General features: G+C 42.8%; 1 protein-coding gene and 1 long non-coding RNA gene across 2 annotated transcripts in view; both read left to right on the top strand.

The window, feature by feature from the left end:
* Positions 1 to 1,057: 1,057 nt before the first annotated feature.
* LOC124262975 lies at positions 1,058 to 1,971 on the top strand. The gene is made up of 3 exons (XR_006894742.1): positions 1,058 to 1,630; positions 1,709 to 1,786; positions 1,948 to 1,971. It is a non-coding gene; the product is annotated as an uncharacterized LOC124262975 (long non-coding RNA).
* Positions 1,972 to 4,762: 2,791 nt separating this feature from the next.
* LOC124262974 overlaps positions 4,763 to 15,691 on the top strand; it is a 152,182-nt gene continuing 141,253 nt past the window's right edge. Inside the window, 1 exon segment of the mRNA XM_046697591.1 lies at positions 4,763 to 6,603. Within this exon segment, the coding sequence (XP_046553547.1) occupies positions 6,550 to 6,603 (54 nt within the window). The 5' untranslated portion in view covers positions 4,763 to 6,549.

The following is a 15,691-nucleotide window of genomic DNA, read 5'->3' as shown; positions in this document are numbered from 1 at the left end:
TACCGGACATGACAACACACTTTATTGTGTCTTTACCGGACATGACAACACACTTTATTGTGTCTTGTACCGGACATGACAACACACTTTATTGTGTCTTGTACCGGACATGACAACACACTTTATTGTGTCTTGTACCGGACATGACAACACACTTTATTGTGTGCTTCTGCAGTTGTTCATGTAAATGCCCGAATGCTTATGGCTTTATGCATGGGTGGGCTATGGGCAAGTTGTAGTGAACACAGATCCCTCGGTATGGTTACCCTAGTCATGATAGTGAATACTTGCTGTGTCGTCATGCATGGAGCCTAGTCGTTGTGCTCTGGTTACTACACAAGACATGACTGATGTTAATACGAGTGTTGAAATATGAAAGTGAGAAGGTTTTAATTCCCTCCTTATTAAGAACATGAACCTTTGTTAAGCTAACCTCACGTTTTTACTTCCCACAGATTCTGTGACATACACTCGGAGAGGGTGTTGTTATCATGTCCATGTTGGCAGATTTACGTATGACTACACTTGCATGTTTTACTTGAAAATGACTTGAGTCACTATTCAGATTCAGTATAACAAAAGGCTGTTGTAATGCTCCAGGAGACATGCTGTATATGCACCCGCTTGCAAATCTACATAACACGCTTTAGCTCTGCACGTATGCAGCTTCAACAAGCGATTCAGGCATTATGTAGCAATGCAGGGATACTGTCGGGGAGAGCAGACCGCCATCATGTTATTGACGTGTAGACAATCATTGTTGTGTTAAAGACCAGGTTGGCTTTGTACAAAACAGTAACGCCAAGACTGTCCTAAGTCTATGTTGAGGTGTTGGACTTACGATCGCCTAAGCCCCAAGGTTGTTTTCTACAAAAGGCACCTAGGAATCACAATGGGAACGATAATGCGATTGTAATATAGCAGTTACAGACAAATAATATCATAGACTCAAATTACTACGACCAGATGACAAAGACAGTATAGTGTACCCATATCAATATAACCAGTACTTTAACCATATCAATATAACCTCTAGTATAACCATAACAGTATAACCGGTAAACTAGCCATATCAGTATAACCAGTACTTTAGCCATATCAATATAACCAGTAGTCTAGCCATATCAATATAACCAGTAGACGAGCCATATCAGTACAACCAGTGGTCTAGCCATATCAGTATAACCGTTAGTCTAGCCATATCAGTACAACCGGTAGTCTAGCCATATCAGTATAACCGGTAGACTAGCCATATCAGTATAACCGGTAGTCTAGCCATATCAGTATAACCGGTGGTCCAGCCATATCAGTATAACCGGTAGTTTAGCAATATCAGTATAACCAGTAGTCCAGCCATATCAGTATAACCAGTAGTATAGCCATATCAGTATAACTGGTAGTCGAGCCATATCAGTATAACTGGTAGTCTAACCATATCAGTATAACTGGCAGTATAGCCATATCAGTATAACAGGTAGTCTAGCCATATCAGTATAACCGATAGTATAGTCATATCAGCATAACTGGTAGTATAGCCATATAAGTATAACCAGTAGTTAAGCCATATCAGTATAACCGGTGGTCTAGCAATACCAGTATAACCGGTAGTTTAGCCATATCAGTATAACCGGTAGTATAGCCATATCAGTATATCTGGTAGTATAGCCATATCAGTATAACAGGTAGTTTAGTCTTATCAGCATAACAGGTGGTCTAGCAATATCAGTATAACCGGTAGTTAAGCCATATCAGTATAACCAGTAGTATAGATATATCAGTATAACCAGTAGTCCATGCCAGCCATATCAGTATAACCAGTAGTATAGCCATATCAGTATAACTGGTAGTCCAGCCATATCAGTATAACTGGTAGTCTAGCCATATCAGTATAACCGATAGAATAGCCATATCAGCATAACTGGTAGTATAGCAATATCAGTATAACAGGTAGTCTAGCCATATCAGTATAACTGGTAGTATAGCCATATCAGTATAACAGGTAGTTTAGTCTTATCAGCATAACAGGTGGTCTAGCAATATCAGTATAACCGGTAGTCCAGCCATATCAATTTAAACCGGTAGACTAGCAATATCAGTATAACCGGTATACTAGCAATATCAGTATAACCGGTAGACTAGCAATATCAGTATAACTGGTAGTCCAGCAATATCAGTATAACCGGTAGTCCAGCCATATCAGTTTAACCGGTAGACCAGCAATATCAGTATAACCGGTAGACTAGCCATATCAGTATAACCGGTAGACTAGCCATATCAGTATAACCGGTAGTCCAGCCATATCAGTATAACCGGTAGACCAGCCATATCAGTATAACCGGTAGTCTAGCCATATCAGTATAACCGGTAGATCAGTATATCTGGTATAGCAATATCAGTATAACCGGTAGTCCAGCAATATCAGTATAACCGGTAGTCCAGCCATATCAGTATAACCGGTAGACCAGCCATATCAGTATAACCGGTAGACCAGCAATATCAGTATAACCGGTAGCCATATCAGTATAACCGCAATATCAGTATAACCGGTAGTCCAGCAATATCAGTATAACCGGTAGTCCAGCCATATCAGTATAACCGGTAGACCAGCCATATCAGTATAACCGGTAGTCCAGCAATATCAGTATAACCGGTAGTCCAGCAATATCAGTATAACCGGTAGTCTAGCCATATCAGCGGTATTACCCGTAGCTAGTCCAGCCAATATCAGTTTAACCGGTAGACCAGCAATATCAGTATAACCGGTAGTCTAGCAATATAAGTATAACCAGTAGTTTAGCCATATCAGTATAACCAGTAGTCTAGCCATATCAGTATAACCGGTAGTCTAGCCATATCAGTATATCTGGTAGTCTAGCCATATCAGTTTAACCGGTAGTCCAGCCATATCAGTTTAACCGGTAGTCTAGCCATATCAGTATATCTGGTAGTATAGCCATATCAGTATAACCAGTAGTCTAGCCATATCAGTATAACCGGTAGTATAGCCATATCAGTATAACCAGTAGTCTAGCCATATCAGTATAACCAGTAGTCTAGCCATATCAGTATAACCGGTAGTCTAGCCATATCAGTATAACCGGTAGTCTAGCCATATCAGCATGGTATAACCGGTAGTCCAGCCATATCAGTATAACCAGTAGTCTAGCCATATCAGTATAACCAGTAGTCTAGCCATATCAGTATAACCAGTAGTCTATCAGTAGCCATATCAGTATAACCGGTAGTCTAGCCATATCAGTATAACCGGTAGTCTAGCCATATCAGTATAACCGGTAGTCTAGCCATATCAGTATAACCAGTAGTCTAGCCATATCAGTATAACCGGTAGTCTAGCCATATCAGTATAACCAGTAGTCTAGCCATATCAGTATAACCGGTAGTCTAGCCATATCAGTATAACCAGTAGTCTAGCCATATCAGTATAACCGGTAGACTAGCCATATCAGTATAACCGGTAGTCTAGTAGTCTAGCCATATCAGTATAACCGGTAGTATAGCCATATCAGTATAACCAGTAGTCTAGCCATATCAGTATAACCAGTAGTATAGCCATATCAGTATAACCGGTAGACTAGCCATATGAGTATGACCAGTAGTCCAGCAATATCAGTATAACCGGTAGTATAGCCATATCAGTATAACCAGTAGTCTAGCCATATCAGTATAATGTATATAACCAGTAGTATAGCCATATCAGTATAACCGGTAGACTAGCCATATCAGCGGTAGTATAGTACCCATATCAGTATAACCGGTAGTCCAGCCATATCAGTATAACCGGTAGTATAGCCATATCAGTATAACCAGTAGTTTAGCCATATCAGTATAACCGGTAGTCCAGCCATATCAGTATAACCAGTAGTCTAGCCATATCAGTATAACCGTTAGTCTAGCCATATCAGTATAACCAGTAGTTTAGCCATATCAGTATAACCGGTAGTCCAGCAATATCAGTATAACCGGTAGTCCAGCAATATCAGTATAACCGGTAGTCTAGCCATATCAGTATAACCAGTAGTCTAGCCATATCAGTATAACCGGTAGACTAGCCATATCAGTATAACCGGTAGCCTAGCCATATCAGTATAACCGGTAGTCTAGCCATATCAGTATAACCGGTAGACTAGCCATATCAGTATAAGAAGTAGACTAGCCATATCAGTATAACCGGTAGTCCAGCAATATCAGTATAACCGGTAGTCCAGCAATATCAGTATAACCGGTAGACTAGCAATATCAGTATAACCGGTAGTCTAGCCATATCAGTATAACCGGTAGTCTAGCCATATCAGTATAACCAGTAGTATAGCCATATCAGTATAACCGGTAGTATAGCCATATCAGTATAACCGGGAGACTAGCCATATCAGTATAACCGGTAGTATAGCCATATCAGTATAACCGGTAGTCCAGCCATATCAGTATAACCGGTAGTCCAGCAATAGCAGTATAACCGGTAGCCTAGCCATATAACTGGTGGGATAGTGAATGCATACACAAGCCATATTAGTATGACCATGATGACATGACGTGATTTAGAAACCTTTCCTTATGTAACACAGTAGGGTCAAACAACTTTTTACTTTGTTTAACACAATTATATTCCTTTTCCCCTGCTGTCTAGCAAAGTCAGTAACACCTACAACCCGGCTGTCTAGCAAAGTCAGTAACACCTACAACCCGGCTGTCTAGCAAAGTCAGTAACACCTACAACCCGGCTGTCTAGCAAAGTCAGTAACACCTACAACCCGGCTGTCATGCAGGTTCTGGCTAGAGAGGAGACAAACTTCCAGGCAACTCTCCGTGAGACTGAAACCCGACTCCCCTAACAAATATTTGAAATACATAATGCAAACTTTCTCCTCTTGGATTAAGAAGCCTCGTGGACTGTTGACAGAGGAAGTTTATGTACTCTCTGTGTCAGGCATTGTCGGTAACAATGCACCAGAAATCAGGAGTTATCCATGTTCGGTAACAATTCAGCAGAAATCAGGGGTTATCCATGTTCGGTAACAATGCACCATATGTCAAGGGGTTTTCAATGATTGAAGGGTAATAGGGAAAAATCCATACTGTAACTTTATCTGATGCCAAGGTTTGATTCCCAGGTGTAACATATTGTTGGGCAGACCACTCACGAAGTCTGATGTACGAGCTACTGCAAAACCTTACAGTTTTACTGTCTTACGGCTTCATTAGATACATCGCGCTAGACCACCGAGGTGTTATTGGACCACCGAGGTGTTATTGTATTGGTGTCCGTAGTAAGCAGCACACACATAGTAAATAGCCTGATTGCCGATCATAATCATTGCGGATAATAGCTTCATGAAGCATTGTCACCAACACCAGCATCTGATAAGACTTGTTAGCGGGTGATGTCGACTGCAGCAGCCAACTGCCTTGCACGTATGTAGGTCATACCAACCCACCCTGGCCGATTATATCACTTGCAACGTAATTTCGCTTTCTTTCCAAGAAAAATCTGACTTAAATGATCAAAAAGACTATTGTAGCTAATCACCATGTGTTTGTCAGGGCTGTGAACATATATAATACCGTTCAAATATTGATGTTTTATCGATCCACGATTTTGAGAAATCGATTGATTACTGAACCAGTTTCGTGAATAGACTTCAGGCACGTGACAGAACTAGTGGTTCATGTCCTAGACCGGAGAGTAGAGTCAACACGTCCATGGACACTGAGCTACTGTCACACCACCCTTAATTCCACAGGATAACAAGTTTTGAAAAGAGTAATCTGTTGTGAAACCCTTGATATAAATAACCTCAATCTCCTTATGTGGCCAACATTCCTGATCTGATTGCTTCACTGTCCATGGAGCTTCACAATAGAAATCATCCGGATCACATACATGAGAAATGCTGTGAGTGCGACTATGTGACAAACACACATATAGCTTTAACAATGTCGGACTCTCTCTATCAAACAAATACGTGGAGTTACCGAGTATACTACAGTGTTACTCATACTACAGACAGTAATACCTCTGTGAGCATACGAGTACTACGGTCACTGTGCAACACGCAGAAGCAAAACACATTGTAAGTCAGGAAACTAAAAATACAACAATGAATACTTGGTTCATTTTCTTTATAGTTACATATATGAATAAACAATGAAACAGCAACTATAAGAAAAAGGTATAGTTAAGTGGTTTACTTTCCTTGTCGGTCAAGCTCTCCTGAGTCAGATGACTTGGAATATTTTGTACATGACCACTATATTGACCTGGTGCATGGGGCGAACGTCCATAATCACAAGAAGAAACTCAGGACAACGAACATCGCCATAAACAATGAAGTCGTACAAACACTGCAGTAACCCAACCGGGGATGTGACCGCTCCCCTCGAGACTGTGCAAGACGTCAGTCACGGGTGGCAGATCACCCTGTACCCGGCGTTCCTGACATGGGCGTGACTTAAACCAGTCTCCCGTTGCCGCTCAGGTAACTCGACGGTTGGGCTCTACCTCTCGCCTACAGGAGTAGTCCTTGTCTCACTATGGACGGGCATGTACTTCTTCTACTGACGGTGGGGATTTCGGCTTTCGCCATGGTAAGTAATCTGTTACTGATGGAATCCGTGGTTTTGTTTTGTGACGTAGTTATCGGTACCTAGTCAAGGCAGCTGAGTATATCGCACACAGATCATGTAGATCAGTAATCCCCGTGTCATGTTGATGGTATGATATGACTACCACGCGAATGTACGATTCGGACGTCGTAAGGATAATTGTTTAATAAACGTGGATTCAACACTGCTGTACTAAAAACGTACTGAAATAGAACATAGTTATGGATTAACACTCAAAACCAACGTTTCCTGCCTCCAGAGTGCCAATACAATCTGAAGAATAACTTATTGTTCCATCGAAGATTTCAATCCCAAACTGTTTGTTCCTTACACGATGCTATTGCAACACGATTGCGAAATGTTCAGTCATTTAGTAAGTGTTATAAGAGAGTATACAATCTATGTCCAGTGTACTAATTAAGCGTTATAAAGAGGTAGGATCCAAAGCGTCCAAGTGTCTGCGAGGTCTTCACGTGGTGTTTCGTGTTGTAGAGCCGGATTAGGCATTGAGGCCAAATAGTTTCCGGGCAGCCATGCGGAACCTCCTTTTGTCAAGTTGTTCTCGCATGTCCTCCTCTCGCATGTTCTGATGGTCCTCAGTTGCACAGTACTAACATCTGAAGCATTTTGTCCACCACCCATCCGTGTGGGGACCCCACTTCGTCCGCCGCCCTTGTCCACAACCCATCCGTGGTGTGGACCCCACTTCGTCCGCCGCCCTTGTCCACCACCGCCATTGCTGCACTTACCGTTGACATGTCGGATGTCGGCTAATGTGATGTAGCTTCGCTGCGAACGCCATGTAAATTATTTATGGAGTAGCTGCTATTCACTACAGGCGATTGGTGGATGGCTCAGGGACTTCTTCATCAGCTTGGTTCCCTTAGTCATCGCGCTAAGTTTGAAATATTGTTGTGTACATGTATTTGTTTTGTGCCTATATATATTTCTACGCCTCAGAGTAATGTGATTTACTTAACACAGTGCTCTAGTCAACAATGTTCAACACCGCTACACTGAACTGCATGTTCTACTGTACAAAGTTCAACTCCTCTCCACTGTACAGTTCAGATGTACAATGTTTACCTCCTCTCCACTGTACAGTTCAGATGTACAATGTTTACCTCTTCTCCATTGTACAGTTCAGATGTACAATGTTCAGTACGTGTTCAGATGTTCACAAAGTTCAGATGTACACCTCTCTCCACTGTACAGTTCAGATGTACAATGTTCAACTCCTCTCCACTGTACAATGTTCACTGTACAGTTCTTCTCCTCTTCTCCACTGTACAGTTCAGATGTACAATGTTCAACTCTTCTCCACTGTACAGTTCAGATGTACAATGTTCAACTCCTCTCCACTGTACAGTTCAGATGTACAATGTTCACCTCTTCTCCACTGTACAGTTCAGATGTACAAAGTTCAACTCCTCTCCACTGTACAGTTCAGATGTACAATGTTCACCTCTTCTCCACTGTACAACAACTCTCCACTGTCAGATGTGTTCACAGTTCAGATGTACAAAGTTCAACTCCTCTCTCCACAATGTTCAACTCTTCTCCACTGTGTACAGTTCAGATGTACAATGTTCAACTCCTCTCCACTGTACAGTGTACAATGTTCACCTCCTCTCCACTGTACAGTTCTCTTCTCCAGTATGTGTGTTCAGTTCACAATGTTCACCTCTTCCACTCAGTCAATGTTCACTCTTCTCCACTGTACAGTTCCGATGTACAATGTTCACCTCTTCTCCACTGTACAGTTCCGATGTACAATGTTCACCTCTTTTCCACTGTACAGTTCAGATGTACAATGTTCAACTCTCCACTGTACAGTTCAGATGTACAATGTTCAACTTCTCCACTGTCTCAGTGTTCAGATGTACAATGTTCAACTCCTCTCCACTGTACAGTTCAGATGTACAATGTTCACATGTTTGTCACACTGATATTGTTAGAATTCATGCATTACACTCATTGTCGCCCTGGAAATACAAGAACTCCACGGTTTCGAAACTCCGCATGACACAGATCCCAGATTTCTAATCCTGGTAAATTACATGTTAGAGTTTCTATCGAGAAATGTGATTTGAGGGGAGGGATATATGAGCAACAAGATGACCTGAAACATGAAAGGTGAGATTTATTGAACATAATAATTGATATGTAAATACTTAATTGACCAACTCCTAGTTATGGTAATGACATATTTATACTGATGTTAAATTCAATTCTAAATAACCCAAAAGAAAGCATGAAGCGAGCAAGAGAGACCGTTTGTTGATCATGAGCTGCGAGAATTAGACTGAAGCAATAGGCGCGTGAATACCGTAGATGAGGTCATTGTGAGCAGGAGAATAGACCATTGTTGTCAGTTGATCTTAGTGTCCATCGTTCACCTGTCAAAATACTTGTGTCTGAACACAACTGCCATCCTAACAGGCAGAGTGCCACTTGTGTCATTGTGCTCACACTGTGCTATGTCACGAATCAATGTGAATCAGAGGTTTCCGAGTGTTGTGGATGAAACTCGCGAAATCATCGGATGATCATATAATGCAGTCAAGACGTTGTATCCAAAACAAAGGAACGCCCCTGTAGATGGTTTGGAGATAACTGTTTGCCTAATTTGCCTAATGCAAATTAAGTGAGTGAGTAAAGCAGGTTTTTAACAATGTACACAATATTGGGACCACTGAGAAGGACTGATCATCCAACCCATCTTGACTATCCAGCGCTATCCCCACTCGGCGGCTACTCCGCCTGCTATGTAATGGATGACGAGGAGTCTACCAGGCTACTCCTGCTATGTAATGGATGACGAGGAGTCTACCAGGCTACTCCGCCTGCTGTGTAATGGATGACGAGGAGTCTACCAGGCTACTCCGCCTGCTGTGTAATGGATGACGAGGAGTCTACCAGGCTACTCCGCCTGCTATGTAATGGATGACGAGGAGTCTACCAGGCTAATGTAATGGATGACGAGGAGTCTACCAGGCTACTCCGCCTGCTGTGTAATGGATGACGAGGAGTCTACCAGGCTACTCCGCCTGCTATGTAATGGATGACGAGGAGTCTACCAGGCTACTCCGCCTGCTATGTAATGGATGACGAGGAGTCTACCAGGCTACTCCGCCTGCTGCTATAATGGATGAAGGAGTATGTAATGGGAGCTATGCCTGCTATGTAATGGATGACGAGGAGTCTACCAGGCTACTCCGCCTGCTATGTAATGGATGACGAGGAGTCTACCAGGCTACTCCGCCTGCTATGTAATGGATGACGAGGAGTCTACCAGGCTCCAGACCGTCTAGGCCTTTCGGAGTTTTGTGCAAACACAAAAGCAAACCCAACCCACTAGGGCTAGACATGCATGGTCACAATTTGTATACAAGATATAATTAATCGACTCTTCACGTTATGACGAAAATGTTTTCAATGCAGTTCCTTTCAAAGCAAAGATTGATGTTTTAAATCTGTATGAAAACCCCCTGCATGAAGCTAACAGTGTGAAATCCTACCCCAGACACTTCCTGGTTGAACGCAAGGTGCGTCGATTGTTGGGACAAGATCCCTATTAAGAGACCCGGCGAAGCGTACAATCACGAAAGGCAGGTCTGGGTGTAAGATTACAGAGACCATAGATTGTTTTTCACTGAACATTGTCATTCCCAAACTTCATCTGCACACAGTCTGCTTGTAGCAGAAATCAATATCGTGTAAAACTAAACACATATAGTTGTATTGTTGTAAACCAGATATCGTAGGTGAACTGACATGGCGCCGGTCTTCAGTGACCGACTTAAAGATCTTGTCAGGCACATTCTCACACAAAAAGGACTACATGGCTTTCGTTGGGAAAACTGTTTCCTGTGAATGTCGAATCACCTTCCACCTTTCCTCCCGCACCACCGGCCCAACCCATCCCCATCTCATAGATCTGTACGCGTCGGGTTGCGCCACACGTCACATGTGACCGGCGTAGGCGGTGTATTGAACGCTACAAGCCTTTGTCATGTGGATGTGGAGGGAACCGAGGAACATGAGAATACTAACGTGACATCTGACCCTAGACTAACAACTAGTCTCTGAAATGAACAAGTTTTACAGAAATAAAGCCCATAGTAAAATTTTGTATAATATAATGAAAAGGAGCCCTGAGACTTTCTGTGGAAATCTAGACTTGCCACATTTTCTAGACTTGCGTGGGCTTTCTTGGTTATTTTTGCTTCAGGGTCTGTATGGCAGACTTATCTGACCCATCCCATCCAACATGTCCGTCCGCTCAACCCGCCTAAGACTTGCACAAGTCTATGAGGTAAAAATAATAGTGTAAATGATTATTTCTAAATAAATGTAAATAACAGACTGGCGTCCGTCCGCCTATCTAAGACTTGCCTCTTTGAAGGATAGAATTACTATACACCCATGGGCTCAGCATACAGTGCAGCCTTGGAGCAAGGCTAAACCCGCAGGTTCCCAGACGGCCGGAGTGAAGTATCACGTTCCGTATAATCAGGGGAAATGTCTCGAATCTATTGTTGGGGTGTGGAGGTAAAAAAACCGGGATCCGTGATATTCTTGGATATAGCTAAAAGCGGCTTATCCTTAGTCACACTTGATTATAGATGACTGTGTGAAACAGGGCGGCAAAACACTACTTTGGATGATACGTTCGAGAATATATATGTCATCGCTTATTCTTATGATTAGAACGTGATTCATGGAGAGAGTTTGAATGTCATGCGCGAAAGAAGACCTGAGTTTCTCCGACCCCTCTCCCGTCATGGGATATTTGCATCACTGATCCCTCGGTCACAACTCCTGACTAATCTCAAGCCGCCCTGGGGTGATTCGGAGAGAGTTCCTACAACACTGACCACACCTCTGGTTATTCTGCTTCGGGAAGCACGAACTCTGATGACCGACTCTGAGTACCATTTCGGAGTGCACCTTTCACCAATGCTTAAAATAATTTCTAACTGAGAACCCATTACAAAATATATTTATAGCTATAACTTTCATCTGTAGTAAACTGTCTGACCAAATATTTTCATTTATCGACAGACAAATCTACAATATAACCCCGCTGACGGTGCTTCAGTGTAGTACCGTGAAAAATACGACGTGTTGTGAAACGCTGGACATCCTCATTGATTATATCTATCCAAAATTTGGTAATAAGACATTTTTCGAGCAGACGGAATCCCCATGCGAGTTTACGTATTTTTATGTGTTTATGTACACTAATCGGATCGTATTCCCGAATTGGCAAAGTGTCGCATTGAATTTTGATCTATACTCATGTGTTTGAACCCCAGCTTCGCATTGGTTCCTCCCAGTTCTGGTCCATATTACATATACATATTGTCAAATACGTCTTGAAGTCACGTTCTCGATTCGCACAAAGCTGCTCTTTCAGACCATCACATGTTATTGTTCTGAATACTGAATATATTGATTACTCCACGTTCAGCTACTGGCAGCATATATACTTGCATCATAGGAAGACTCATTATTTGACTGGTTGATGTAGTATATGCTGGGACAGGTGCTTGTCTGTTACTGTTTGAGCTGACTGGAGTGTATGTAGAACAGCAGGTGCTTGTCTGTTACTGTTTGGGCTGACTGGAGTGTATGTAGAATAGCAGGTGCTTGTCTGTTACTGTTTGGGCTGACTGGAGTGTATGTAGAACAGCAGGTGCTTGTCTGTTACTGTTTGGGCTGACTGGAGTGTATGTAGAACAGCAGGTACTTGTCTGTTACTGTTTGTGCTGACTGGAGTGTATGTAGAACAGCAGGTACTTGTCTGTTACTGTTTGTGCTGACTGGAGCGTATGTAGAACAGCAGGTGTTTGTCTGTTACTGTTTGGGCTGACTGGCATGTATGTAGAACAGCAGGTGCTTGTCTGTTACTGTTTGGGCTGACTGGCGTGTATGTAGAACAGCAGGTGCTTGTCTGTTACTGTTTGAGCTGACTGGAGTGTATGTGGAACAGCAGGTGCTTGTCTGTTACTGTTTGAGCTGACTGGAGTGTATGTGGAACAGCAGGTGCTTGTCTGTTACTGTTTGGGCTGACTGGCATGTATGTAGAACAGCAGGTGCTTGTCTGTTACTGTTTGTGCTGACTGGCATGTATGTAGAACAGCAGGTGCTTGTCTGTTACTGTTTGTGCTGACTGGAGTGTATGTGGAACAGCAGGTGCTTGTCTGTTACTGTTTGAGCTGACTGGAGTGTATGTGGAACAGCAGGTGCTTGTCTGTTACTGTTTGTGCTGACTGGAGTGTATGTAGAACAGCAGGTGCTTGTCTGTTACTGTTTGAGCTGACTGGAGTGTATGTGGAACAGCAGGTGCTTGTCTGTTATTGTTTGGGCTGACTGGAGTGTATGTGGAACAGCAGGTGCTTGTCTGTTACTGTTTGAGCTGACTGGCGTGTATGTAGAACAGCAGGTACTTGTCTGTTACTGTTTGGGCTGACTGGCATGTATGTAGAACAGCAGGTGCTTGTCTGTTACTGTTTGTGCTGACTGGAGTGTATGTGGAACAGCAGGTGCTTGCCTGTTACTGTTTGAGCTGACTGGAGAGTATGTGGAACAGCAGGTGCTTGTCTGTTACTGTTTGTGCTGACTGGAGTGTATGTAGAACAGCAGGTGCTTGTCTGTTACTGTTTGAGCTGACTGGAGTATATGTGGAACAGCAGGTGCTTGTCTGTTACTGTTTGAGCTGACATGAGTGTATGTGGAACAGCAGGTGCTTGTCTGTTACTGTTTGTGCTGACTGGAGTGTATGTAGAACAGCAGGTGCTTGTCTGTTACTGTTTGGGCTGACTGGCATGTAGTGTAGAACAGCAGGTGCTTGTCTGTTACTGTTTAGAACAGCAGGTGCTGTTACTGGAGTGACTGGAGTGTATGTGGTGAACAGCAGGTGCTTGTCTGTTACTGTTTGAGCTGACTGGAGTGTATGTGGAACAGCAGGTGCTTGTCTGTTACTGTTTGTGCTGACTGGCGTGTATGTAGAACAGCAGGTGCTTGTCTGTTACTGTTTGTGCTGACTGGAGTGTATGTAGAACAGCAGGTGCTTGTCTGTTACTGTTTGAGCTGACTGGAGTGTATGTAGAACAGCAGGTGCTTGTCTGTTATTGTTTGGGCTGACTGGAGTGTATGTGGAACAGCAGGTGTTTGTCTGTTACTGTTTGTGCTGACTGGCGTGTATGTAGAACAGCAGGTGCTTGTCTGTTGCTGTTTGTGTTGACTGGAGTGTATGTAGAACAGCAGGTGCTTGTCTGTTACTGTTTGTACTGACTGGCGTGTATGTAGAACAGCAGTGTTTGTCGGTTGTTGTTTCGACTGGCTGGAGCGTATACTACAAGCGTTTGTCTCTTACAGGACTAGTTTGAACATATATTTGGGGACAAGCGTTTGTCTGTTATAGGACTGGTTTGAGCATATTTTTGGAGACAAGCCTTTGTCTGTTATAGGACTGATTTGAGCATATATTTGGAGACAAGCGTTTGTCTGTTATAGGACTAGTTGGAGCATATGTTTGGGGACAGGTGTCCGTCTGTTACAGGACTATTTTGAGCATATATACTGTGTGGACTAAATTGTAATCGATGACATTAAATGTTATTGCTTTGAATAAATTAAAGCTTGAATATAATGCACTTTATGTATCATGACTATCACACCAGGTGACACATGCTATCATCTCAGGGGTGTAACCGACTGTGATACTGCAGGGAATAGCTGTATTATCTTCAAGGGCTGACCCGGACCGGTCCTGTAAAGTGACTGTCGTCACTGTTGTTCATCATGGATGAGTCTGTACACAGCAGGACATGAGGTTGAATGAGTGGGTGGGTGAGTGAGTCAACGGATGAGTGGACGAGTGAGCGAGTGGGGTTGGGTGGGTTGGTGGCGATCTTCAGCAAATGTTTTCATAATAACACACTACGCCACATTCTGTTACAATGACGATCTACGTGATTTTCAAATCAGACTATCATCAGTCGGAATGTGTAGGGCACCCCATCTGTAAGGAGCAGGTGTTCTAGTCGGATGGAAAAGGAAACTGGTGGTGGTAGGTTGGGCTCAGGTTGAAAGTTTCAATCTCGTCATACTTCTAACACAACTAACAGAATGGAAAGTGAAAACTTGAGAATAGCTAAAATGTTCAATCAAAGGAGCACCCCACCCCTCCTCCATGTATGTGTCCACCAGAAAGAAGAGGAAGATGTAACAATTTTTTATCCTTCTCCTATGACTCGGGCAGAGACAAGTCTTCTTGCCATGGCAATAACTGGTACTGGTGTGGCCATCATGAACTTGGCCATTATGTTACTTTGGCAATAGCTTATACAGTACTGACGGTAATGTAGGTGGAGTTAATTTACTGCTTATGTTTGATATGGCAGAATGTCTGTTTGCACTGTAGGTCACCTTTGTCCATATACCTGTTACAAAACCTAAACTGCTCAAGATATTTTTAGCATTATTGATACCTCGAGCATGGCGTGTGTGTCAGGTGTATCAGATTGTCTCGTGTGTGTCATGTATGAAGGGTGTTTCAGGTATTTTAGGTATGTTGGTTATGTAGGGTATGTCAGATGTGTAGGGCATGTCGGGTGTTTTGAGAATTTCAAAGATGGTATATATATGCTGGGTGTGTGTGGTGGGTTGGGTGTGTCAGGTATGGTGGGTGTGTCAAGTGTGACAGATGTGTCAGGTGTGTTATGTGTGTCAGGTATTTTGGATGTGTCAGGTGTGTTATGTTTGTCATGTATGTGGGTGTCAGATGTGTCAGGTGTTTCATATGTGTCAGATGTGTTATATGTGTCAGGTATTTGTGTCAGATGTTTCATATGTGTCAGATGTGGGTCAGGTGTGTTATGTTTGTCATGTATGTTTGGTGTGTCAGATGTGTCAGATGTGTTTCAGGTATGTGTGTGTCAGATGTTTCATATGTGTCAGATGTGTTATATGGGTGTGTGTTATGTTTGTCAGGTGTGTCAGGTGTTTCAGAGATGTGTTATATGTGTCAGGTGTGTCAGATGTGTCAGATGTTTCATAT

This window comes from Haliotis rubra, unplaced genomic scaffold (assembly GCF_003918875.1).
Source record: "Haliotis rubra isolate DU_JTF1 unplaced genomic scaffold, ASM391887v1 Scf862, whole genome shotgun sequence".
NCBI lineage: Eukaryota > Metazoa > Mollusca > Gastropoda > Lepetellida > Haliotidae > Haliotis > Haliotis rubra.
This window is presented reverse-complemented; position numbering and strand designations above follow the sequence as displayed.